General features: G+C 44.8%; 2 protein-coding genes across 3 annotated transcripts in view; one reads left to right on the top strand and one right to left on the bottom strand.

The window, feature by feature from the left end:
- LOC123959247 (cyclic nucleotide-gated cation channel beta-1-like) overlaps positions 1 to 2,868 on the bottom strand; it is a 12,056-nt gene extending 9,188 nt beyond the window's left edge. The window contains exon 1 of the mRNA XM_046033197.1: positions 2,668 to 2,868. Within this exon, the coding sequence (XP_045889153.1) occupies positions 2,668 to 2,868 (201 nt within the window). The remainder of the gene's footprint in view (positions 1 to 2,667) is intronic.
- Positions 2,869 to 3,969: 1,101 nt separating this feature from the next.
- Positions 3,970 to 23,984, top strand: kifc3 (kinesin family member C3). Of its 2 annotated transcripts, none has more exons than XM_046032318.1 (19): positions 3,970 to 4,113; positions 4,976 to 5,123; positions 5,359 to 5,450; positions 5,912 to 5,977; positions 6,217 to 6,366; positions 7,245 to 7,526; positions 8,156 to 8,323; positions 14,065 to 14,212; positions 14,301 to 14,431; positions 14,747 to 14,858; positions 15,387 to 15,568; positions 16,713 to 16,817; positions 16,897 to 17,027; positions 18,337 to 18,460; positions 18,861 to 18,990; positions 19,093 to 19,322; positions 20,202 to 20,348; positions 20,488 to 20,617; positions 22,892 to 23,984. In XM_046032318.1, exons 1-19 carry the CDS (start codon positions 3,991 to 3,993, stop codon positions 22,912 to 22,914), a joined length of 2,622 nt encoding a protein of 873 aa, XP_045888274.1. In that variant the 5' UTR covers positions 3,970 to 3,990; the 3' UTR covers positions 22,915 to 23,984. The 2 variants fall into 2 exon arrangements, with proteins under 2 accessions (XP_045888274.1, XP_045888272.1); XM_046032316.1 differs by having other exon boundaries at positions 7,194 to 7,526.
- Positions 23,985 to 24,524: the final 540 nt, after the last annotated feature.

The following is a 24,524-nucleotide window of genomic DNA, read 5'->3' as shown; positions in this document are numbered from 1 at the left end:
TCTCTGTTCCTCTAAATGGGACCATAATTTACTAAATGAACATCATGCTGTGTTGAAGAAGACTTGAAACTAGCGACTGAGACCATAAACTCATCAGGAAAGTGTTTACTGAGGGAATAAATCAGCTGACAAGTAGAAACAGTTTCTCAGAGACTTCTATACAATCACACTTCTTTCTGCAGCCGCTGGAGTCGCCCCCTGCTGGCTGCTGGAGAGGACGCAGGTTTAAGTCGCCCCCTGCTGGCTGCTAGAGAGGACGCAGGTTTAAGTCGCCCCCTGCTGGCTGCTAGAGAGGACGCAGGTTTAAGTCGCCCCCTGCTGGCTGCTGGAGAGGACGCAGGTTTAAGTCGCCCCCTGCTGGCTGCTGGAGAGAACGCAGGTTTAAGTCGCCCCCTGCTGGCTGCTGGAGAGGACGCAGGTTTAAGGCTCTTCAGCAGCGGCTTCACTTCTGACTGGAAATGTTTTCCTCGCCTTTTTCATCAAATGAAGCTGAAAGTGATTCCGTCAGTAGCAACCTGATCAAAGGCTGCAGACTCAGTTCATCCTCAACTTTTAAGGTCCCTTACCCAGCCTTGATTAGCCTTGAGAGTTATTGATCATTTGTGATCATAGAACAGTAGTTTCTTTAGTTCAAAGCGACGTCTTCACACCACTCAGTCTGGTTAAAGGTTGAAGAAGGTGACGGTGAAGAAAACTTTTAGAGAAAAAAAACATTCTCACATCCGTGTTTTTCAGCATTTTCTGTGTAACCTAGAAACGGTAAACACACAGCGTTCTCTCGTGTGTGTGTGTGTGTGTGTGTGTGTGTGTGTGTGTGTAATCCTGTGTGGCGGCTTAGTTCAGGTTTCCCCTCAGTTTGAGTCCACGTGTGCAGGTCTGAACACTGCTGGTAAGTTAAGTCTGTTTAATGCTCAGATTGTTCCCACAGAGGGCAGATTGTTCTCCGCTCGATAAGATTTGAGGCCTCGTAGAAAGCGTGTGACCACACACTGAAACACACACACAGCTTCAGCAGGTTAACGTGTCAGCGGCTGTTATCACCTGTTATCTGGTAGGACTGGTTTCCATGGTATTCAGGAGGAGTGCAGGTTTACCCAGGACCAGAAGGAGCTGGGAGCAGATTCAGGAACAGATCTCAGGTTGCAACCTCGCTATTCACTGATCACAAATCTGCTTATGGATTCTGTTGGTTTGATTTCTCCTTAAGAGACTTGCATTTCTGTACATCAGGAGGTCCGTTAAGTTCAGCACATTTCACCGACAACGCTCCACCAGCGTTTTTCTTTAGTATAGTTTTAATACATTTTTTATTCTCGTATTTTATATTCAAGTTCATATTTTATATTTAAAGGTTCAGTGTGTAAGATTTAGTGGCATCTAGTGGCGAGGGTTGTGAATTGCAACCATCTGTCCAGTCTACCACTGCCCTCGAACCTTTCAAAGAGCGTAGGACAGCTACGGTGGCTGACACAGCACAAAATATGTCTCTTCTGAGACAGCCAGTCAAGAAATTAGGTTTCTTTAGGTAGATTTATTAAGAAATTATATTTACTCACTAAAACCATATGTTACTGTGACTTTGCCTCTGACAGTTAGCCAAGAGTGTGAAACACTGTCACTGTTTCTGCACCACAGTCCATCATAAACCACCCGTTAGATAAAGTTTATACAAACATTGACAAGTGAAACACGTTGTCTCTGTGATTATGGACCCTCGCCAAAACTGCCCACCAACAGTAATATCAGGCCTGCTGCCAGATTACGGTACTTTGATAGCGGCAGAATATATAAATATAAATAATAAATAAATACTTTGATGGCTGCTGAAATAGATCTGTCATGACAGCAACAGTTACTCACATAATCACTTCCTCTTTAGTGGTTTTGCCTACAAAATAAAAACACGGGAAAGCTTGTTTTATTGCAATCTTCTATTTGAAGTTGAACTGAGCTTTTACTTTGAAAAACTCTGAACAACATTAAATAAGTCTGTAGCTGCTTGACACACCTGTGAAAGAGCCCAGAAAACGTGATTCCTCTAAATGTCTGGAGACACTGGGGAAATGGAAAAGGCGTCCATGGAAGGGGGGACCCGCGGTTATGGAGATATAAATGTCTCATTCTAAGGTAATGAAAACAATGCTTTATTATGTAAGGTCTTTACGCACCACTGAAAACATAGTTATGGATCTTATATTGCATTTCTGTCGATAGATCCTCAGAAATATTTCACACTGAACCTTTTAAGAATCTTTTTTAAGGTTATGAGTAAGAACATTTCTCGTGGCTAAGTGCAATAATTGATGACCAATGACCTCTGTACTATCTATATATATATATATATATATATATATATAATTAGTTTTACTCTATTTATTGTTACTATAAGCGGCTAAGATGAGATCGCTTCAACAGAATTTCTTTGTATGAACACATGCAATGACAATAAAGATCTACCAGCGTCTCACCCTGCAGTCTTTATGTTGAGTCGGACGTGGTTAAAGGGCCAGTCTGTAATATTTCTGAGGATCTATTGACAGAAATGCAATATATAATATCCATAACTATGTTCTCAGTGTTGTGTAAAGACCTTACACAATGACCCGTTATGTTTTTATTACCTTAGAATGAGACATTTCTATCTACAGACACTGCAGCTCCTCTTACATGGAGGTCACCATGCTGCACCGCCGTGTTTCTACTGTAGCCCAAACGGACAAACTGCGCCACAGAGCGAGTTTCGTAGTAGAAGTCATCTGGTTTGTGAGAAGCAAGACGAGAAGTGAAATTTGGACAGATGGAGGAGGACACGTACTTATTAAGCTTCTCCTGCTCGCTTGCACAGGGAGGGACTGATGGTGCATTCATGTGGTGTCGGAATAATCAGAATCTTTTTTTTTCCCTTCTTAAATCTTTATGGCAAAAAGAAAAATAAAGTGTTCATGGGACATAAAGAAGTTACAGAACTTTGATTTCTGCAAAATCACACATTGCAATTACATTTTTAGCAAATGTGTAATCTGGTTGTAACGGTTAGTTCGCTGTCCATGCAGAGTGAACTGGATGTCTGCGTGTTGTTTATCTGCTCCGATCTAATCCAACACATCTTTGTAGCAGCGTCCGTGTTGATTCCACATTCTGACTTAAGAGCACATGAACACACACTGAAGTCAGACTTCACAACAGGAAATGGGACCATCCTGGAACCAGGTCTCTGTAGACAAATCCATCACATTTACACCGAGAGTGCAAACAGGTGGAGGTCATCGTTGTGAACGTTGAAGTTATTTGGTCTGGAAACACTCGTCTGAATCTGAGGTCGCGACACCATAACTTGAACGTAGCGTTTCTGTAAAAAAACAAAAACAAACATGTGATCAGAAGTACGTTAAATCTGATGGTGTAAAATTGGAACGTCTGCCTGGAAGCATGAAGTAGAAAGCTTAACAGGGTGGCAGCTCGCCGTGTAGGCAAACCACGCTGTCTTTAGTGGCCCCTGGTCGGCCCTCTGTCAGCACGCCGACATTCAGGAATGTGGTGTTAAAACTTCAGTTTGTTTTGCTTTTGATTTGTGTCAGTTTGTTTGTGGAGCAGCTGATAACGGCACAGGACCGTCTGATAAAGCTGACGAGTTTAGACAGGTGTTTATAGATTATTACTTGTATGATAACGGCACGTAACGGGTTCGACAGCATCTCCGAGTCGTGTTTGAATGAATCTGAATGTGTTCGTGGGTGGAGGTCTTTATGGGTCCACTCGGTTACCAGAAATGGAGACTGCAGGAAGGACCGGGTCTGGTTTTAAAAGAGTACTTCCTGTCTCCAGAGCGGGTTTAGAGGAGGAACAGTTGGTTTTATTGTTGCTATCAGAATCCTAAAAACAAGCTCTTCAGGAACTCGCTGCTGCAGGAACTCTCCGGCTGTCGCATTCAAACTTTAACTGAAAGCTTTGCTGTCTCTGTGTGTCGCAGCGAGCTCAGTGGACTTCCTGATGAGTGATGGTGAAGACGATGGCTCTTTCCTGTCTCTGCCCACCGCCGCCTTCTCACAGCGCCCGTCTCTGACCGCAGAGCTGTCCGAAACAAACGCACCCAGCCAGCAGCTGCTCATCCAGGTAACAACGCGCACACACGCTGTTCACCCTGCAGATACTGTGTGTGTGTGTGTGTGTGTGTGTGTGTGTGCTGACCTCAGCACAAACTGTGTTTACCCCTCGGGACGACTTCCTGTCGACCTGCTCATCACATCTGGGACATCACTGTTGATCCGCTCTGATGTTTTAGTTACTCTGCATGATGTTCCTCACACACTCGCTGCTGCTGCAGCACTCGAGCTGTAAGATCTGGTTCACGGTACCATGTAAACGTATCGGAGACCTACAAGCAGAGAGAGAAGCATAAATCCAGCGAGGACAGGTGGTTAAAAACTAGAAGATAAATATAAATTACGCCGGGTCGGGAAAAATATTGCATAACACGTAACTTACCACTGCAGAGTCGACAATATCACTTACTTTTAACAAGTGGGTTGTCTTTGTACATCTCAACGCTGAGTGACCTTCTTGCCAAGTTTACTGAACTGAATTCGGCGTCAATATTGACTTAAAGTGACCTCAGAGCAGCCTCGCACTGTGATTGGTCAGGTGATGTTTGTAGTAATATGTGAAACTGCTTATTGAGTCTGTTCCTTCTGTCTGTCCATCTGTCTTGGTCGCTTCCTCTCTCTTTGTGCTGTCCTGCATCTCTTCACGCCGTCTGCAGAGGGTCACCTGGTCTTGCTGGTGGACTAATGCCAACGTAAAAACCTTCATTCTGCTTCTCGCTGCCTCGTAGTTTCTGCTGCTTTCACTCAGAGCCTCGTGTCCTCTTCCTTCTCTTTCTTACCGGCTGTCGTAGAGCTGTAGATGTGTGCTATCACGATATCTTAGCTCGTCGTCTGAGATCCACTCGACTGAATGAATGTTTCCTTGTGTTCAGACTCTACAGGACAAAGTGTGTGAGTTTCAGGCTCGTCTTCGCTCTGAAGAAGTCGCTCGTCACCTGCTGGTCCAGCAGCTGCAGCAGCAGAGCGTTCAGGAGAAGACGTGTGTCGGTGGAGGCGTTCAGACGTCGACTTCACCCAACGGTGAGAGCAGATCCAGCTGTGCGGTCAGTCTGAATCCATCCACATGTTCTGTAGCTGTGTTGAGGACAGACACCGACAGGAGGTCTTCTGCCTTTGTTGGCGAACTAGTGTGTCCATCTGGCGCCAGCTCATGTCGCTCCTGTGTGCGCAAAAACACAGGTTACGTTGTTAAGTTTATTCTCTGCTAAACTTACTGTGAACTGTTGACAATAATGGTGTGTGCGTGTGTTTACAGGTGTGAGGGCGTTGCAGCCAGGAGACCAACCCTCAGCTCGTCTCAGCTGTCCAGAAGAAGAAGAGCAGCTCGTTACTCGGCTGCGCACACAGGTACGTCGACAGGAAACGCGTCTCACCTGTGTAGCTGCAGACGGGAGTGTGTAATGTTGGTTGTTTGGATTCTGTGAACAAACACTGATTGAACCTTGAGGCTGTGAAACAACTTTCACTGTGGTGAAGAATCACAGGTGATGCATCACCTGTCAGACTGATCAGCATCACATATGAAACCAGTTTGACAGATTTATTGTATTAGTGAAACCCGTCCGTCAGTCTGACCTGCAGCTACCTGTTTTAGGTTTAATTAGGTTTGTTGAGAAGTGAACTGTGTGTTAAAGGTTGAACGTGTCGGAGCAGGTTTACTGACAGCAAGAAGACGATGTTTTTTTCTAAAAGTGCATTAATTAAGGTCAGAAATTGCAAACTGGAGTCCTACAGGTGTGATGAACTGGGTGAGGGTCAGTTAAGTACACAGCACGAGTAAGTTTTATTAAATGTTGTTATGTTTGCAGGTGGAGGAGCTGGAGGAGAAGCTGTTGAATCAGACTCAGGAGGTGGAGAGACTTCGCTCTGAACTGGTGAGACCCTGCTGGACCACATTCCTGAGGAACCCTGGGAAAAAAAAAACAGCCTGAATATAAATACACACTCACACAGACACATGCAACTGCGATGCAAGAAATAAAATATATCTATCTGGCAAATAATTCAAGTCATACAAGACCACAGGTTGTTGTGTTCTGTTACGATGGTGTAAAAGGTCTTAAAGTGGAAAACAATAAATTTAGAAGACTAATAAAGAGCGTGTGTCCTGTAGGGGGCGACAGACCTGGAGAAGCAGCTGGAGCTGCTGGTGGTGGAGAACCAGCGTCTGAAGCAGGAGCTGAAGTCATGCAGGAGCTCAGAGCTTCAGAGCCTCGACGCTGCTGCAGAGACCTGCAGCTGCAGCCACTGCCCTCACAGCCAGGTGGGTAACGCGGGTAACGCAGGCAGCCGGGTGGGTAACGCGGGTAACGCAGGCAGCCGGGTGGGTAACGCAGGCAGCCAGGTAACGCGGGTTACAGGGGTAACATAGCCAGCTGGGTAACGCGGGTAACGCAGGCAGCCGGGTAACGCGGGTAACGCAGGCAGCCGGGTAACGCGGGTTACACAGGTAACGCAGGCAGCCGGGTAACGTATGCAGCCGGGTAGGTAACACGGGTGACGCAGGCAGCCAGGTGGGTAACGCAGGCAGCCGGGTAATGCGGGTTACACGGGTAACGCAGGCAGCCAGGTGGGTAACGCAGGCAGCCAGGTGGGTAACGCAGGCAGCCAGGTGGGTAACGCAGGCAGCCGGGTAATGCGGGTTACACGGGTAACGCAGGCAGCCAGGTGGGTAACGCAGGCAGCTGGGTAACGCGGGTTACACGGGTAACACGGGCAGCCGGGTAGGTAACACGGGTGACGCAGGCAGCCAGGTGGGTAACGCAGGCAGCCGGGTAATGCGGGTTACACGGGTAACGCAGGCAGCTGGGTAACGCGGGTTACACGGGTAACACGGGCAGCCGGGTAGGTAACACGGGCAGCCGGGTGGGTAACACGGGTAACGCAGGCAGCCGGGTAATGCGGGTTACACGGGTAACGCAGGCAGCCAGGTAGGTAACGCAGGCAGCTGGGTAACACGGGTGACGCAGGCAGCCGGGTGGGTAACGCAGGCAGCCAGGTGGGTAACACGGGTAACGCAGGCAGCAGCCTAGGAAATAATCGACATGATAAAGTAAATAACTGTTAGCTGCGTATGTTGTTTTTGACCAGGTAGAAATGTCCTCGCGTCCTCACAGTGAGTGTTTTCCTGTGGTCCTGCAGGATGCGGAGGCCCTGCGGAGGGAGGTGTCTCGCTGGGAGAGCCAGGGCCGGCAGAGGGAGCGGCGTCTGGCCGAGCTGGAGCGAGAGCTGCTGGAGAAAACCTCCAGGGTGGAGAGTCTCCGCCGGCAGCTGGACGAGTCCACCCGGCAGCTGGACGACGGCCGGAGACAGCTGGAGGAGTCGAGGCGGAGGCAGGGGGAGGCCGAGCACAAACTCACCCTCCGACTGCAGGAGTGTGAGGAGGAGCTCGCCAGGCGGGTGGCCACTCCCCCCAGAGTCAAGGTGAGGAACTAAATGACAGACGAGATATGAGGGTCATTGGGACAGACACTCGTATTCTGGTTCTGATCTGGTTTTGGGAGGATCCAGTTCCTGAACATTGTTAGTTGGTTCAGAACATCGAACACCTGAAACAACTTCAGCCGAACATCAACCTGGAGAGGAAAACAAACACCCGGGTTTCTCAAGCTCCGTGTGAAAACCACATCCCGAATACGATCAACAGCATGAAACTCAAAACCTGCACACGAGTTTGCATGCACGGATTAAGCGGGGTGGTGATGGCGTATAGATAAGATGCTTGCCTTTGGTGTGGGAGACCTGGGTTCAATCCTCCACTGTGACCCATCCACCATTGTGCCCCTGAGCAAGACACTTAACCCCTCATTGCTCCAGAGGCGTGTGACCTCTGACATGTACAGCAATTGTAAGTCGCTTTGGATAAAAGCGTCAGCTAAATGAATAAATGTAAATATAAGCCGATGTCTGCAGAGCAGTCGTTCAGTCCTTCACGTTCTGGGCATTAATCAGACAGTCGGATGGATTTTTGGGAGATCAGAAAACTGAGAATTTGTGTATCAAGACGTTGAATGAACATGAAATCCAATCAGAGTTCTTGTTTTGTCGTTCAGTACGTGACTCAGGAGGTGGAGTCGGCCGACTCTCAGAGAGCTCTGGCCGAGCTGCAGACGAAGAACGCCGGCCTGCAGGAGCAGCTGTCCGTGCAGAGGCAGCTGCTGAGAGAGCTGGAGACGCAGCTGCACGAGTCTCAGAGGACCTGCGCTCAGCTCAGGACGCAGGTAATCAGTCAGTCTGCTGCACACCTGCACGTCTAATTTCCAGCCTCACAGGGACTCTGCAGCCGGGGACAGGAACTTAGCAGGCAATGCTTTTAGAAATCTTCCCGTTCGGTCTTCTCCAAAATCAGGTGTTTGTCTCTGTATCCAGTACAAACACCAGGTCCAAGATGTGTTTAGATTACTTAGCACAAAGACTGGAAGCAAGGGGAAACTACTATCCCAGCTCCATCACAAGAGAAAACGATATACTGTCGATGTTACAGGCAGACGCTCCCTCAGTGTTTTCACATCTGTTTCCTCCTGCTCAGACTCAAAAACCACAGCTGGCACATTTTGTAGAGCAGCAGCAGAGTTCAGGTTTTATTAGCTTGTTTCTAGTTTTAAGGAGAGTTTAGGAGCGTTTTGCTGTTGGATTAATGACGTGTTTCAGGTAAAAGGAGACGAGGAGAAGCAGAAGTACAGCCTCCAGGATTCTAACATGAGCACACTGTAGATTTTACAACGTAGATAAATAGAAAATTACGGCGTCCCTGAAGTCTCATAAGATGATTTTTTTTAATTTAATTTTTTAAAATCATCTTATGGGACTTCAGGGGCGCCGTAGCAAATAAATATTACACAGGTGCATCTCCAAAAATTTAAATAGCGTGGAAAAGTTCCTTGTGAGCCAGGTTCAGGTTTTGGAGACTGATGACGACCTAACGAAGCATAGTTTATTGAGCCCGGCCAAGGAGACACAGAGCCAGAAGACAACATGCCAACACCAAATCTGAAGGAGAACATCTTTTATGTTCCTGTAGGTTTCCCTCGTAGCTCGTCTTTAGCTGGCCTTTGTCGTGGAAATTATATTCCTGGTGAGGGGTTGAGCAAAATAATTGAGTTACAACGAAGCGTTTTCTTTGAAGAATTTATTTAACAAAAGAGAATAAACAGAGAAGTGCTACAACAGAATCAGCTGCACCAGAGGTTCTGTCTCCAAAGACAGTCACTAACGTCTGGCCCAGAGCAAAGGGCTGCATGATCATTTACACAGTCTGAGCATCTATGTTTTGGGGAACAAAAGATCCTTGACTGGTCGCAGATTTAAAACAATATATAAGGCATAATAAAAGGAGGAACAGCACTCTTTATAAGTACTTGCATAAAAGATTATAAGTGTAAGAAGAAAACTATTTTCTGCCGTCACAGCCTTAACCTAGAACAACAAATCTATCTGATGTTTGGACTCCAATGCTTCGTCGTAGTGGAATCTATTACAGTCTGTGAGTTGGACTCAGTGAGTTCCCAGAGCACACAGAAATCTGCTCGCCTGAGCTGCTGTCTCTACCTGATCAGTCTGTCCCAAGAAAAATTCTACAACAAGCACCAGAAACAGACTGAGCGTTTACAGGCAGGTGTTCTGAGCTAATTAGCTGATTAGAATTTGATATTTCTTCATTATAAATTCTTTATTCTAATATTTAAATACAGTTTGAGTTACTGGAGGTTTGATTTCCATGAACTGGTTTGAAATATTTTACTTTAAATGTAATAAATCAGGAAAAGTTTCACTTTTTGACTTAAATTACAGAAGTTTAACATTTAAATTTAACTTTTTTTAAACGGTACCTTCATTTATTTAAAAAAATACTTAATGTTGGGGTCCTAGTTGTTAGTTAGGAGGTCAGAGACCCCCTCAAAACTGTTTCTTTTAGGGCGGGTTCACACCTAAAGGTCCGATTCTGACTCCAGATCTCCAGCTGCTCCAGTTTGCGTTCACAATGACAAAAACTCAAACGGTCCAGAACTTGTAAACAAAAGCCACGTCGTGGAAATATCATTCAGTCAGCAGGGAAAAAAAAACAACAACAAATCCCTCCAAATACGCACATTCAATTCAGCTTTATTTGCATGAATGTCAAACAACAATATTGCCAAAGCTACAAATAAATTACAAAAGAGCAATTAATTTTATGCAGTTCATTAAATAAAGTAAAAGTTTGTGTTAATTAAAAAAAAATATCTATCTCAAAACGGTAAGTAAAAAACAAATAAAGGAACAATTACTAAAATAACAAACACTGAAAATACTAACACATACTGCAGTACTTTGATGTGTTGGTGACGCAGTTTTCTTTCACGCTGCTCAGCAGGTCGCTGGAATCCTTTTCTTTATAACTAAGTATTTATATCACCTCAGAGTTAATATTATAAATAAATAATAGATATTCAGGAGGCAGCTCACCTCGTCTGAGTCCAGGTTTGTCCCCAGCTAGGAGACATTTTTAACCAATGAAATGACACACAGTACTCTTCCCGTGATTGGTTCAAGAAAAAATTGTAAAATGTTCCCTAAAGTAGGAAAAAAAAAACATGGAGGGTTAATAAAATCTTGTTTGTTTAAACGCCACGAGTGACTGAGAGCGTCAGCAGCCGGGTGGAGAGGTTCAGCTGGAGCAGGTGAGGAGATGAATGGATGAATGTGAGATTTTGATAGACGGACCTGAGGTCAGTTTAACCTTCTTCTCTCTGCACGCGTTTGGCTGCAGCTGCTCGCCGATCGAGGCCGTCTGTGCGACCTCCTCTCCAAGGCCGTCGGCAGGGGCGACAGCGAAGTGGTTCGCAGGTTGTCCAAGGTTGGCCCCGCCCCCTCCTCTCTAATTGTGGCGAGAGTGACCCTCTCTGCCGACCGAGAGCTCAGGCTCCAAAGCTGCCACGTAAACCACACGTATTCCTTCAGCCAGCAGAGCGTTATTGATCACAAGGGTCAGGTTTGATTTCAGGAGTCCAGAAACACATTTAGATTAACAAGCAAATGGCAAACTGGTAACGTTAGCTGTGAAATGCAGGAAATAATGGGAAACCCCTGTATTATAATTTTGTACTTAATGGAAACTTGATACTTTCTGATAGATAATTACTGCCTTTACTCCAAAGGGATCTTTGCTTTACTTATTTTAACAGATGTTCAGGTCTGGTGTCATTTTAGGAGAAATCATATTTTGGAAATCAAAACATTCACTTAACAAAATTATAAATGCAACACTTTTGTTTTTGCCCCCATTCATCATGAGATCTAAGACTTTCTGTATGTACACAAAAGGCCTATTTCTCTCAAATATTGTTCCCAAATCTGTCAATCTGATGCTGATTAGGCCTTTTATCGTGGCCAGCCCAAGGCCTTTTATCGTGGCCAGCCCAAGGCCTTTTATCGTGGCCAGCCCAAGGCCTTTTATCGTGGCCAGCCTAAGGCCTTTTATCGTGGTCAGCCTAAGGCCTTTTATCGTGGTCAGCCTAAGGCACACCTGCAATCCCCATGCTGTCTGATCAGCATCTTGATTTGCCACAACTGTGAGGTGGATGGATTATCTCAGCAAAGTCTTTAGATCTTTGATTTCACCTCAGGATGACTAGTGGCGAAAACAAAAGTCTCCAGCCGTAAGGCAGAGCAGCCAGTATTTAACCTGAGTGGTGCGACGAATATACATGGATTGATTGATGTAATGAGGCATGTAACTGCGGCATTAAGCCAGTGGTTCTCAAACTGGGGGGACGCAGAGCCAGTTCAGGGGGGTCATGGATATAGAGCGGACCTAAAGTTGCATGAGTATGATTCACGTGGTGACATAAACAAACAAAAGTGCTCAAGGCTGTTCTGCTAACCTCAGTGTTGCTTATTTCAATCACCTGTACTGTTAATTGAAATATGCTGTTTACAGTAACGTCAGTAGAGCTAACGGGCGTCTGAGCTCGGCTGGTTTCACTGCATCTCTACATTTTTAACAGCCCGAAAATAAACTGCAGGCTGACGAAGCCCGACTGGACAGAGATAGAAAATAATAGAAAGTTAGTAAATAGAATATAAAGAAGCACAGGATCTAAAAATATAAATGAGTGCGGAGAATATTCAGTGTTCTTTCAATTTGTTTTATTTATTTATTTGATCAAGTTAAAGTCAAACAAATGATCCAAAACAAGTTTTGTAAAGTGAACCAGCTCATCAGAGCTCTTCTGAAACAGGTTTACTGCTGAAGTGGTCACGAAGAACATAAGGAACTGGTTTAACTGGGAAGCTTTGGAGCCTGTCAGACTCGGATGTTCCAGTCTGTGATATGAACCCAGTGAATCCCTCCCAGTGCTCCCTGTAGGGTCCCATTTAGGCTGTGTTCACACTGCCACCATGTTTAAAGCTCATATTATTCAATCTATTCTCGTACGTGCTCACATCATGTGTTTCTATGCGGTGCTAACCTAGCTTAGCACAAAGACTGGAAGACTGGGGAGCTAGCTAGCTGCTAGCATGTCTGATCTACATGTTGTACGTGCAGCTAAGCAGCTGGTCAGCGTCCCGCTCTGTACTCAGCTGGTCACAACATCCACCGTTTCATTAGCCTAAATAAGTGATGAGCTTTGTATTTGTCCTCAAGTTAAACCAGACGTGATCCAAACTCCTTTTTTAATTTGGCTGAATTAACTGTATTGGTGTTAATAAACTGTAGAACAGCCTCATGTTTGTAGTTCCTCTGTAAATCTAAGTAGGTCAAGTCGAGTGAAAAACCTTACATGGTTCAAAAGTTAAAAATGTTTATGTCACCAAAACAGACATTTACAGATCTCAAATTAACATTTAAAAGTTTTATTATTTCACTGTAGGATCAACCGATGACCAGCTGCTCTGTCTGCTTATTGTTGTTGTTGTTGTTGTTGTTGTTGTTGTTGTTGTTGTTGTTATTATTATTATTATTATTATTATTATTATTATTATTATTATTATTATTATTATTATTATTATTATTATTATTATTATTATTATAACAACAATAACTTGTATTTGTATAGCGGGACCCAGGGACGGTTTACACATAACTACAGAGACAGAACAATAAGTCATTCAGGGTTAAATGCCTTTGTGTTAAAATAAAAACTGTCTGTCTAATAATGTAAATTGAAGAGATTTTCAGGGATCAGAAATGAGTTAGAGGCTAACAGTTTCCATCTGCTTCCAGTCTTTGTGCTAAGCTAGGCTAACCCCACCTTGGGCTCTGCCTCTGCACTGGACACAGAGATGACGTCTGCTGCCAGATTAAAACGTTGGACACAAACATTAACCGTCGCTTTCGGCTGCAGTGTGAATGTGGCCTTCCTTCCCGTGTTTCAGGCTCCGCCTCCTCGTACACCTGTGTGATCACCTTTACCTGTGTGTCCTCCAGTGAGACCGGCTGGCTTATTGTAGCAGCTGCTGTTATTGTTGGATGTGTATATGATGTTTGAAGTGTAGAATATAAATAATGTACTAGCTGATGCACGGTTACATTTTGTTGCTCCACTGAGAGAAAATGACTTAAAGTGCGTTTTATTTTATTTTTTTATTTGTCTTCATGTATTAATCCGATGATCAACGTCACTGAAGCCTGACATGTTGATGTTTATTTACTGGGTTCAACATGCATCAGAGTGTGTGTGCTTATATTATATGCTCAGTCTTTAAACGCCACCTTACAACATGTTTAATATATAAAAATCTAAAATGTGCTCTGCTCTACCTTCACGTTGTTCTTGGTCATCAAAGTGTCTCTTCTGCTCAGGCAGTGTGCTACAGATCCGCGAGGCCGAAGGCTTTAACAGGTTTCTAAAACCATGAGTCCGTTACGCAGGTGAACCGCAGAGTTATGCTGATGCGGAGTCGTCTGAATGCAGCCGGCGTTGCGTGTCCTCTGTAAGCGTGTCCTTCCTCTCTGATCACGTCCTGCTGCCTCCTTCAGATCCTGGTCTACGAAGGGGAGATGGAGCGGGCTCAGGGTCAGCTGGAAGTGGAGATGCAGAACCTGGAGGAGGAGAAGAACCGCGTGATCGAGGAGGCGTTCATCAGAGCCGAGAGCGAGATGAAGGCCGTCCACGAGAACCTGGCGGGTCAGACGCTGTTTCCTGTTTGCCGTCCTGCGTCACATGGTTTGGGCTCGTGTTGCTGACTGTTGTTGTTGTTGCTGCTGCGTTACAGGAGTGCGTATGAACCTGCTGAGCCTGCAGCCGGCCCTCCGGACCCTCACCTGTGACTACAACTGTCTGAAGAGGCAGGTGCAGGAGTTCCCCTTCATGCTGGACAAAGCTATCACAGAGGCCAAGCAGGAGGTGAGTGAGCATGCTCAGAAGGCGACCAGCTGCTGCTGCTTTTCCTTCTGCTGGTTCTGCGTCTGTTAAAAGGTGTTTTTAGAGTTAAACATTTTGATATGAATGGCTTTTGATGACCATGTTTTTGACAGGAAACAGATTAAAAAGTGACAGCAGCCACGTTCACGTCTGTGTACAGCTCAAAGTAGTCGACAGATATTCAGAGACACACGTTTGATCAGGTTATGAAAGTCGATCCTTCAGGTGGAATTAAAAGAACCAGTTCTGTTGGATGGGAGGGTTTACATGTGGTGTGTGTGTGTGTGTGTGTGTCAGATCTGTCAGGTGATCAGCGAGGTGAGCAACAACAACCAGGAGCTGCTGCGTAAATACAAGCGAGAGATGAACCTGAGGAAGAAATGTCACAACGAGCTGGTGCGACTCAAAGGTCTGAAACTCTTTTCCCGTTCGGACGTCAGCGTTTGTGTTTCCCTGTGTTTTCTGTTTGAAAACGGTTTGACAGGATGTTAGAAGCAGGGCAGCAGCCAGGGGTTCAGACGTTCTGAGGTTTAATTAGTGCCAGATTTTAAATAAACCCCTCTGGAAGTTGTCTATGAAGATTCTCAGTCATCCAGGTCATAGTTATCCAACGAAGGTTAAAATGAAGGGCAACTGGACTTGGTTGAAGATACTGGAAAACGTTTCGTCCCTCATCCAAAGGACTTCTTCAGTTCTGACTGACTGGCAGGGAAACTCAGCTATTTAACCTCAAACTCTCTGGAAGTTACAGACTCATAATATAAAATGGATGTTTTGTCCCAACATGAAGAGCTGCATGCTGGTTCAAAGCCTTCTCCAGACTACAGAATGTGGAATATTTTAACTGTAGTTTGGTGTGAACACGTACTCAGGAAGGTTTTGTTGACGTCAAAAGAGACACTAAAACCCTGGCCCGTGTTTCTGCTCCGTCTCCCAGGTAACATCCGTGTTTTCTGCCGCGTCCGGCCGGTCAGCCAGGAGGAGCAGGACTCCGCAGACGCCAGAGTCATGCTGAGCTTCGACTCGGACGACGACGCCGTCCTCTACCTCTCCAACAAGGGCAAGAGCATGACCTTTGAACTGGACAGAGTCTTCCCTCCTCACGCCACACAGGAAGAGGTGGGTGGCGTTTACATGACAACACACACCTGTGCTGATTTACTCGCTTAAGCAGGGCAGATAAATTAGACCGTGGAGAAGCGGATCGACTGATATTTATGTTAGAACAGCGTTTACTGTTGCAGCAGCTCAGGTGCAGCAAGTTTAAAGGTCCCGTGTGGAATATTTCTGAGGATCTATCGACAGAAATGCAATATAAGATATCAGCCAGCGTAGCTGTCCTGCGCTCTTTGAATGGTTAGACTGAACACAACCTTCACCACTAGATCACACTAAATCTCACAGACTGAACCTTTAAATTAGGAGTTTTAATCGTGACCAAGTCTAAAAAATATAAACGTGCTTTACTTGGTTGAACCAGGATTAAAACATTTCAGGTGGCAAATAAAAAAAAAAATAAAAAAAATACCGTACAATAATATTAGATAATGATAATCTGTAGAGCGGGTTGCCCGTTGATCGGAAGATCGGTGGTTCGATCCCCAGGCGCTTCCAGTCTGCGTGTCCCAGCATGGCCGCCAGCGGCTGTTCCATCGCTGTGAGTGGGTGAATGTGCTGCAGTGTGAAAAGACGCTTTCCAGCCACAGAGCATTTACCACGAAGCAGATTAGACTTGCTGGATTTTTCTTACTGTCGTTAAAGTCAGAGCTTAGTAACACGTTGAGGAAGCCTGAGAGCCGGACAACAAAACAATAACAATAATCATCGTGATAGAATTATTTTTTCAATAACGATAAATGTTTAATTTTATTCACTTGAATCATTCACGAATTAGGACTTTTTATTAAGATGTTTGTTTTTGTCGAGGAAAAAGAACAGAAACGAGCTTTTACTTAATTTTACTCTTCTACCTTTAAACTTGAAAGAACTAACGATGATAATTATCGATATCGAAAGATATAAAACTTTTTATTGTGATAACATTTTTGGCCGTGTCGTCCAAGCCCTACTTGTGGTGACGTCGTCGCGGAGCTCTCGGCCGTCTTTAACTGGAACGTCTGTTGTCGTGTCGTCGTCCGACCGTTGCCGCAGACACAAACGGAGCAAACATCAGAGGTTTTACTGAAACTGTAGGAGTAGAAGCTGCAAAAACCAGAAATGCTCAGGTCTCAACAGCCTCTCTGCTCTCTGATTGGTCCATCAGGTGTTTCAGGAGGTCCAGTCTTTGGTCACTTCCTGTATCGACGGCTTTAACGTCTGCATCTTCGCCTACGGGCAGACGGGCTCGGGGAAAACCTACACCATGGAGGTAAGAAGAGGTTCCTCCTACCGCTCCCCTCGCCACACTCTGTTACTGCTTCTCTGAAATAATAACGGTGTGTGTTCAGGGCGTGGCGGACGACCCCGGCATCAACCAGCGAGCGCTGCGCCTGCTGTTCTCGGAGGTGACGGAGAAAGCTCCAGACTGGGACTACAAGATCACCGTCAGCATGGTGGAGATCTACAACGAGACGCTGCGGTGAGGAAGCTGCTAGCATGTCGCACCCAGCTGTCAGAGGCAGAGTTGCATTGTGGGTAATGTAGGCGTCACGTTTTTACCAGGAAGAAGAATGTGTGGAATAAAACCGTGAAGCACCGAATGTTCGGCCAAAGAAATTAATGGGCCGAAAATAGCAAAATAAGATCTTTCGGCCTAATAAGTCAAAAGACAGATTAAATTTTACCGAACAGTCACGTCGACATGTCGGCAGTGTGGAAGCATTTTAAACTGGCTCCCAGTGTGTTTTAGAATAGATTTTAAAATTAGATTACTTTAAAGGCTCTTCATGGCCTCTTTACTCAGAGGGTCTAAAGGGACGAAGCGTTTGCAGTCGGGGCCCCGAGGCTCCGGAACAGTTATTTTTCTTCTCTTTTAACTGTATTTTATTACTGTGTTTTTATCTTAAAACCTGATGGTTTCACGACTTGTGTGTTTTATTTTCCGCGCTGGTGAAAATCTCTTTTGTAAGGTGGATTTTGTGTTTCTGTGACGGTGGAACACTTGAGAACAAACCGGGCGCAGATTTCCTGCAGCTTCAGAGCGGTTACGTAAAAGCTGGGTCGTGTTAAATGTCATCTGTTTATCTCCAGCTGTTGTGTAACACAACATCTGTTTAAAGCCCCTCGGGGCTCAACATCTGGGCGCTGGACGGACAGATTTTGGCAGAAAAGGTCCTGAACTCTGAGAACTTGAGTCAGATTAAACTGTCAGGTCATCAGTTTCAGACGGCTTCATCTGTGGAGGAACTGGATCTGTTTCTGCTGCAGCTCCGGCCGAGTGTCGTCATCACTGAACTGAGTTATCTGTACATGAAAAACTGCAGGTTCTGAGTATTCAGTAAATTTTCTCCAGCGAGTGCAGTTTTTAGGTATTGCACGGGTTTTATGGGTAAAATAATAAGCGTATAAATATTAGGGGTGTGACTCTCCAGAGGTCTCGCGATACGATATTATTGTGATTTTAAACACATGTATTGGAATTAATTTTTTCCAGTTTCAGATTGTGATTCCAAAGGAAAACTTTTTCTACTGGACAGAAAACGCAACTGATTTTATTATCGTAGTACCAGAAAGTAAAATTCTCAGGTACAATTTATATAATAAAAGATCGATACTTGGCGTCCGTGTATCGATACAGTATTGCCACGGAAAATATTGCGAGATTATGCTCTATCGATATTTTTATTTTTTCCACCACCCCTAATAAATATATGTATCTGCTGGTGTGGTGTGTTGTGTGAGCCCTGCGTCAGAGTCTGCAGGCTGTAAACGTCTGTGTCGTTGATCAGGAACCTGCTGGGGGAGAATCCCACCGACAAGCTGGACATTAAGATGAACCCTGACGGCAGCGGACAGCTCTACGTCCCCGGACTGACCGAGTTCACCGTCCAGAGCCCCGAGGACATCAACAGGGTGAGGACTTCCTGCTGCGCTCGTCCTTTCAGTGTAAAACGCCTCCAGTCAGCTGCTGGACCCTGGTCTTTGTCTGATAATCGATAAACCTAAAGTTCATTGTTGGACCTCGGAAACATCTTTCATTAAAGCTTTCAGACAAGAAGGAAGGAAGAAAATAACGTTATCAAAGAAATAATCTGGCTGCAGTTTTGATCGATTATTACGTCACTTTTTCAATGAAAAAGTCCCAACTGCTTTTAATGTTTTGGCTTTTGGTCGGACAGAATATTTAATAACTTGGACGTCGTCCTTTTATGGATCAAATAATTTGTTGATTAATCAAGAAAATAATGTTACTGATGACTTAATAATGAAAATAGATGAAAAAAGTCACAGCTGTGTGTCCGCCTGTCCTCAGGTGTTTGAGTTGGGTCACATGAACAGAGCGACCGCCTGCACCAACCTGAACGAACACAGCTCTCGCTCTCACGCTCTGCTCATCATCACCGTGTCGGGATTCAACACAGCTACTGGAAACCGCACGCAAGGTACACGCACGGTTACTCGCCAGCTGACGCAGGCAGTTTATTCCAGGAGGATTTTCTGTTGTACTTTGGTACTGAGCCGTGCTCGGTGTGTTTCGTTTGCAGGTAAGCTGAACCTGGTGGACCTGGCGGGCTCGGAGAGGATCGCTAAGTCTGGGGCGGAGGGCAGTCGCCTCAGAGAGGCTCAGTGCATCAACAAATCTCTGTCGGCGCTCGGTGACGTCATCAACGCGCTGCGGAGCAAACACTCCCACGTGCCGTTCAGGAACTCCCGCCTCACCTACCTGCTGCAGGACTCTCTGAGCGGAGACAGCAAGACGCTCATGATGGTGCAGGTGAGTCCAGACCGCCGACGCCGAAGGGTTCAGATCCACGAAGCCCGTTCACGGGTATTTAGTTTTCTAACTTCCAGCTCTGGTTTCAGTTCAGAGGAAAGAGTAGCTGTCTGAGACGCACGTGAACATGTGACGGTTAGTGTTTCAGGGTTTAATCGCCAAGAAAAGGAGGCCTCGCCAGCCCAAATTATTTTTTTTAATTATCAGACAAATTAGACAAAACTAGAGAAAGATTATTTTCATTATCAAACAAAACCAGAAAATATTAATTAATATTACATTTAAAATATTTATTTAGATTTTCTGACAAATTAGATAAAAAACAGCATGTGATTTAAAATTGACTAAATTACAAATAAATATTTTTATTATCAGACAAATGAGACAAAAGCACAGAAACAGAAAATATGAATGAAAAAATATAAGATAAGATTTTAAATGTTTGTTTTTCAGAGATTAAATGACAAAATAAATTTTTATTATCAGATAAGTTTGATTTTAAAAACTGAAAATATGATTGAAACATTCATAAATTTAAAAGCTCTCCTCTCTCTGGGCCCTCTGACAGGCTCATGTGAGGTAAACCCCGCCCTCTGAAAGCTTTGCAACCAATCAGACATGAGTAAATAACCTGTACGGTGAACTGCTGGAGTTACAAACGAGCTGCTTTGACATGTGAGCCTCAGTTTCTGTCTGATGGATCGTCTCTGCAGAGTTTCAGAGACCTGATCTGAAGGGAAATCAATAAAAGTTTACAGGATTTGAACTGACAGACCTCCTGGGTGTGAGGGCAGCAGGTGATGATGATGGTGATGATGATGGTGATGCGGTCCGTTCCAGCTGTTGGTTTCTGACCGCTTCCCTCCGTGTTGTGTTCAGGTGTCTCCGCTGCCCAGCAACATGAGCGAGTCGGTCTGCTCGCTGAAGTTCGCTCAGCGTGTTCGCAGCATCGAGCTGAGCTCCTCGTCCTCCAGGAGACACGAGAACTCGTCCACCTCGTCCTCGCCCACCCACGACAGCGTCGAGGTAACGGACGCCGGCTGGTGTTAAATTGTTAAAATATAAAGTACAAAAAATGAAACCAACAAACAAAAAAAAGTACTGAAATTAAAATAAAACATCAAAGACTGAATGTCCTGTGTGTCGACCTTTGACCTCTCCTCAGCTGGACTCTCCCCCGGTGACCCCCGTGCCGCTCCCCATCTCTCGGGCCAGCAGCGCCGGCTCCACCCTCTCCTCCACCTCCAGAACTCCCAGCAGCTCCCGCAGGAGGTCCCAGTCCCAGCTGTCCACAGGTGTGTGTGTTGTAATGTTAAAACCTTTATCTCAACTCCTCCTCCACGTTCACCTGTTTTGTTGACGGTGTCGAAAACAACAACACCGTTTTTATTCATAGATTATTTCCCGCTTCTGCTTCATCAACATTAATATAATATTTTAATGAGTCTGTAGCTCGACACATTATAGTGCAGGTATTTACACCTGGGAGCTGCGACTAATTTTATTTTTATCATTAGACAGAGAAAATACAATTTTATGAAAAAGGTTTTTAAAAAAATTAATAATTGAATTAAAAATGGTCATTTTTATTATCAGACAAATTAGACATAACCAGGAATATAATTGAAAATTACTAATAATAATTTATAATTTACTCATTTTTAAATAAAATCTCCTGGTTTTGTCTTATTTGTCAACAAATGACAAATAAGACAAATTTGATTGAAAAGGGATTACGTGAAAAATTATCATTTCTATCATCAGACAACTGTGAGACTGAAAAAGTAAACTTATATTACAAAATGTTTTTTTCAGACAAGACAATAACAGAATATATGAAAATATGATATATATATTTTATTTAATAAGACAAATAAGACAGAACCAAAAAACATGACTGAAAAAGGATTACATGAAAAATTCTCTTTTTATTTTTAAATTTTCGTACAAGTGAAACAGAATCAGAAAATATGATTGTAAAATATTTGTTGGCATTTTTCTCCCAACACGAATCTGCAGCTGTGAAATCAAAGCAGATGATTTAAAAAGGAAACTGAGTAAATTATAATCAAGAACTCCTGAACGTCACAGGTCTAAACTGTGAGAGTGGAGGAGGGTTTTCCCAGCAACCCCTGCTGTCAGTCTGTCCTCCTCCTCCTCCTTCTTCTTCTGTGTCCTCACTCTGTGGTCTGATTGGTTGGTTTGCAGACAGACAGGTAGACAGAGCCAGCCCATTGGTGGGGGACGGTGGGCAGGTAGGTGGGGGTGTATACTGATTGGTGGATAGCTTGGCATGGAAGCGCTCAGCATGGCATGGTGCCTCCCCCTCCCTCCATCCATCTAACACCCCCCACCTCTAACCACTGAGCTCCACCTGCTTCTGTCTGTGTGCCTGCAGGGCCGTGCGCAGGGCCCACACAGCCCGCGGACTGTGCTGTTTGTGTCGCCTGTTCGAATCCTGCTGTCTCGACCTTCTGTGCACGAGTTCGAGTCACAAGGAAAACTGTCGACGTTGCAGCCTTTTAAAGGGACAGTGCGACGTTTTGTTTAGCCTAGCTTAGCGCAAGGACGTGAACGGGGGGGAACCGCTAGCCTAGATCTGCTGATTCAGTTGTTGTGAGCTGACCAGCTAGTCTGCAGTCCGTCCTGCGGTCACCTGGTTTAGTTCAGAGATCAAACAATCAAACAAAGCTTCTGGAAGGTGGATTTGTTTCTCTCTCTTTAGGCTAGCAGTTTCCCTCTGCTTCCAGTCTTTATGCTAAGCTAGGCTAAACGTATCCTCTCTGTGTACTGAACGCACAGAAACTGATGCAACGGTTTTTTTTCTTTCTATTTAAATCCTGATTCTTTTCCTTGTGACTTCGGAGTGTGGTGGGTGATGTGAGTAACTGGATGGATCGTGCCCCCCCTGCTGATGAGACGAGGATTGTGGGATTTGAACCTCCATGTCCACACTGATAAATCTGAAAACACTGTTGGTATTTGTTTAAGTACAACAGGACAGTTTAACTATGCACACTGTGTGTTAAACTGCAGGTAACCATAGCGATATATATATAAAAATAGAAAGTATTTGGGTCATGTGAGTCTATTCTTGTTTAAACACGCCCCTCCCCCCTTTTTAAACCTGAAATACATGGATTTTAGTTGTGAATCCTGAATATTTCAGGATTTAAACTTCATCAGCAACTACTTAATCACTACCAAATACAGTTGGAATTTAAATCCCACTGAATTTATAGAACTGGAATATTTCACTTTGATAATTGTTTCACTTTTATCGATTAATGTTAATACACTTTGTTAATGTATTATTTACCAGTAATGTCAGCATGTAAATAAACTTTGTTGATTTGTAGTACGACTGAAGCTGAGAATGAGTTTGTTGCTCGAGAGGTTTTTATATTTTTCACAGAGCGTGACGGAGACACGTCTGCAGGAGGTCTTAGTATAAACGTTAAACTGACTGCCGGCGTGGAGTTTTCACATTTATCGGCAGCAGTGTGGACATGCTCTGACCGTGTGACGGGTCACGTGACTACTGACTGACTGTCTGGTTTTCTCTGCAGGACGACTGAAGCTGACGGCCTGAGTGACCCGGAAGACGACCACGGGGCGTCAGCCAACGCCCCGAGGCTTCTCCCTGCCGGGACGCCACCTCTCTCCTCCCTCGCCGGATGTCTTACCCTCGTCGCCCCCTGACGGAGGCGGGATTAACCCTCTCCTGTGTCTGTCAGCAGAGAACGTGGCCAAATGTTTTGACTTGCGAGTCTTCTTGCTGTGATGACGGATGTTTTAAAAAAAACTGATGAGAAACCACTGAAGCCGCGGACGTTTTCGAGCTCCTCCCGTCTGAACTGAAAACAGTATACGCTTTCCAATCACAGTATTTCTTTTATTGTTTCTTTGTAAAGTTGCACTTTAACTTCTAGATTAATTCCTAACCAACAGATTCCAGATGTGGTTGATTATAATATATGGTTTTATATTTATATTTGCTTTAATCAGTTTTTTTGGTGGAGAAAACCACATGAACGTTTAATCTTGATCAAAATGAAGATTTCTGTTTTTAGATTTTTGTCTTTGAATCCTCTGCTGCAGTTTCCTGACAGAGGCTGTCTTTGTGTCCTCGCGGTCCTCCTTTAACCAAACAGGGTACTCCACTGATCCCGAGCTGTCCAATAAGACGCGAGCAATACGAGGAAACGCTGTCCTGTACTCGATTGTTGTTCGTTTTCATGCCGAGCTGGCGTAGCTTCGTCTTCCCTCAGCTCGTTAAAGTTGAACCGAAAGACGCTCAAAGTTTCGTCGACTGTTTCTCCTCGATGTGCTCCTGCTGTCGTCCGGTCACCTCTGTTAATAACCTAATGTAGGACGCCACAGGTGACCTTTGACCTCAGACAGAAGACACCCGGTGCTGAGCGTGGCGTGACGCAGGTGGAGCTGATAGTTAGCCGTAGTTGTAACAGGAATGCTTAGAAACGTGATGCGCTGCTGTGTCTGCTTGCTTTGTTGCAGCTGTAGATTTCTACAGTTGTTGTTTTTTTTTGTATTAACTTTTTAATAAACACTCCAAAACAAACAAACATGTAACTCTGGCGTCTGTGTTGACCAACCGTGAAATATTTAAAGGCTGGTTAATAAAACTTTTTGGGAAATGAACCTCATGTCTGTGTGTTTTTAGATGCGTATTAAGTCGTGAGCGCTGGAGGTGTTGGCAGGTGTGCTAAGCTAGGCTAACCTCGCACAGACACGAGACCGATCCCCGTCCTAACACTGAACTGTCGAACATCTTTCAGCAGCAACAGGTCTGTGTCTGACGTCGGGCGTGTTGCAGCCTCATGGATCAATATGGCCGCCGTGAAGAAGAAAGCGGCGGCTAGTGGCGGGAAACTCCAGCGCTCGACCGACCACAAAAGTACTTTCAGTAAAGTAAAAGTACTCCCTCACTAGCTTATCCTGCGGACAGGGTTGAAGGGTGGCACAAAAGTACTTTCAGTAAAGTAAAAGTACTCCCTCACTAGCTTATCCTGCGGACAGGGTTGAAGGGTGGCACAAAAGTACTTTCAGTAAAGTAAAAGTACTCCCTCACTAGCTTATCCTGCGGACAGGGTTGAAGGGTGGCACAAAAGTACTTTCAGTAAAGTAAAAGTACTCCCTCACTAGCTTATCCTGCGGACAGGGTTGAAGGGTGGCACAAAA

Source organism: Micropterus dolomieu, linkage group LG20 (genome assembly GCF_021292245.1).
Source record: "Micropterus dolomieu isolate WLL.071019.BEF.003 ecotype Adirondacks linkage group LG20, ASM2129224v1, whole genome shotgun sequence".
Taxonomy (NCBI): Eukaryota; Metazoa; Chordata; class Actinopteri; order Centrarchiformes; family Centrarchidae; genus Micropterus; species Micropterus dolomieu.
The sequence above is the reverse complement of the archived record's forward strand: the minus strand, read 5'-3'. Positions and strand labels throughout refer to the sequence as shown.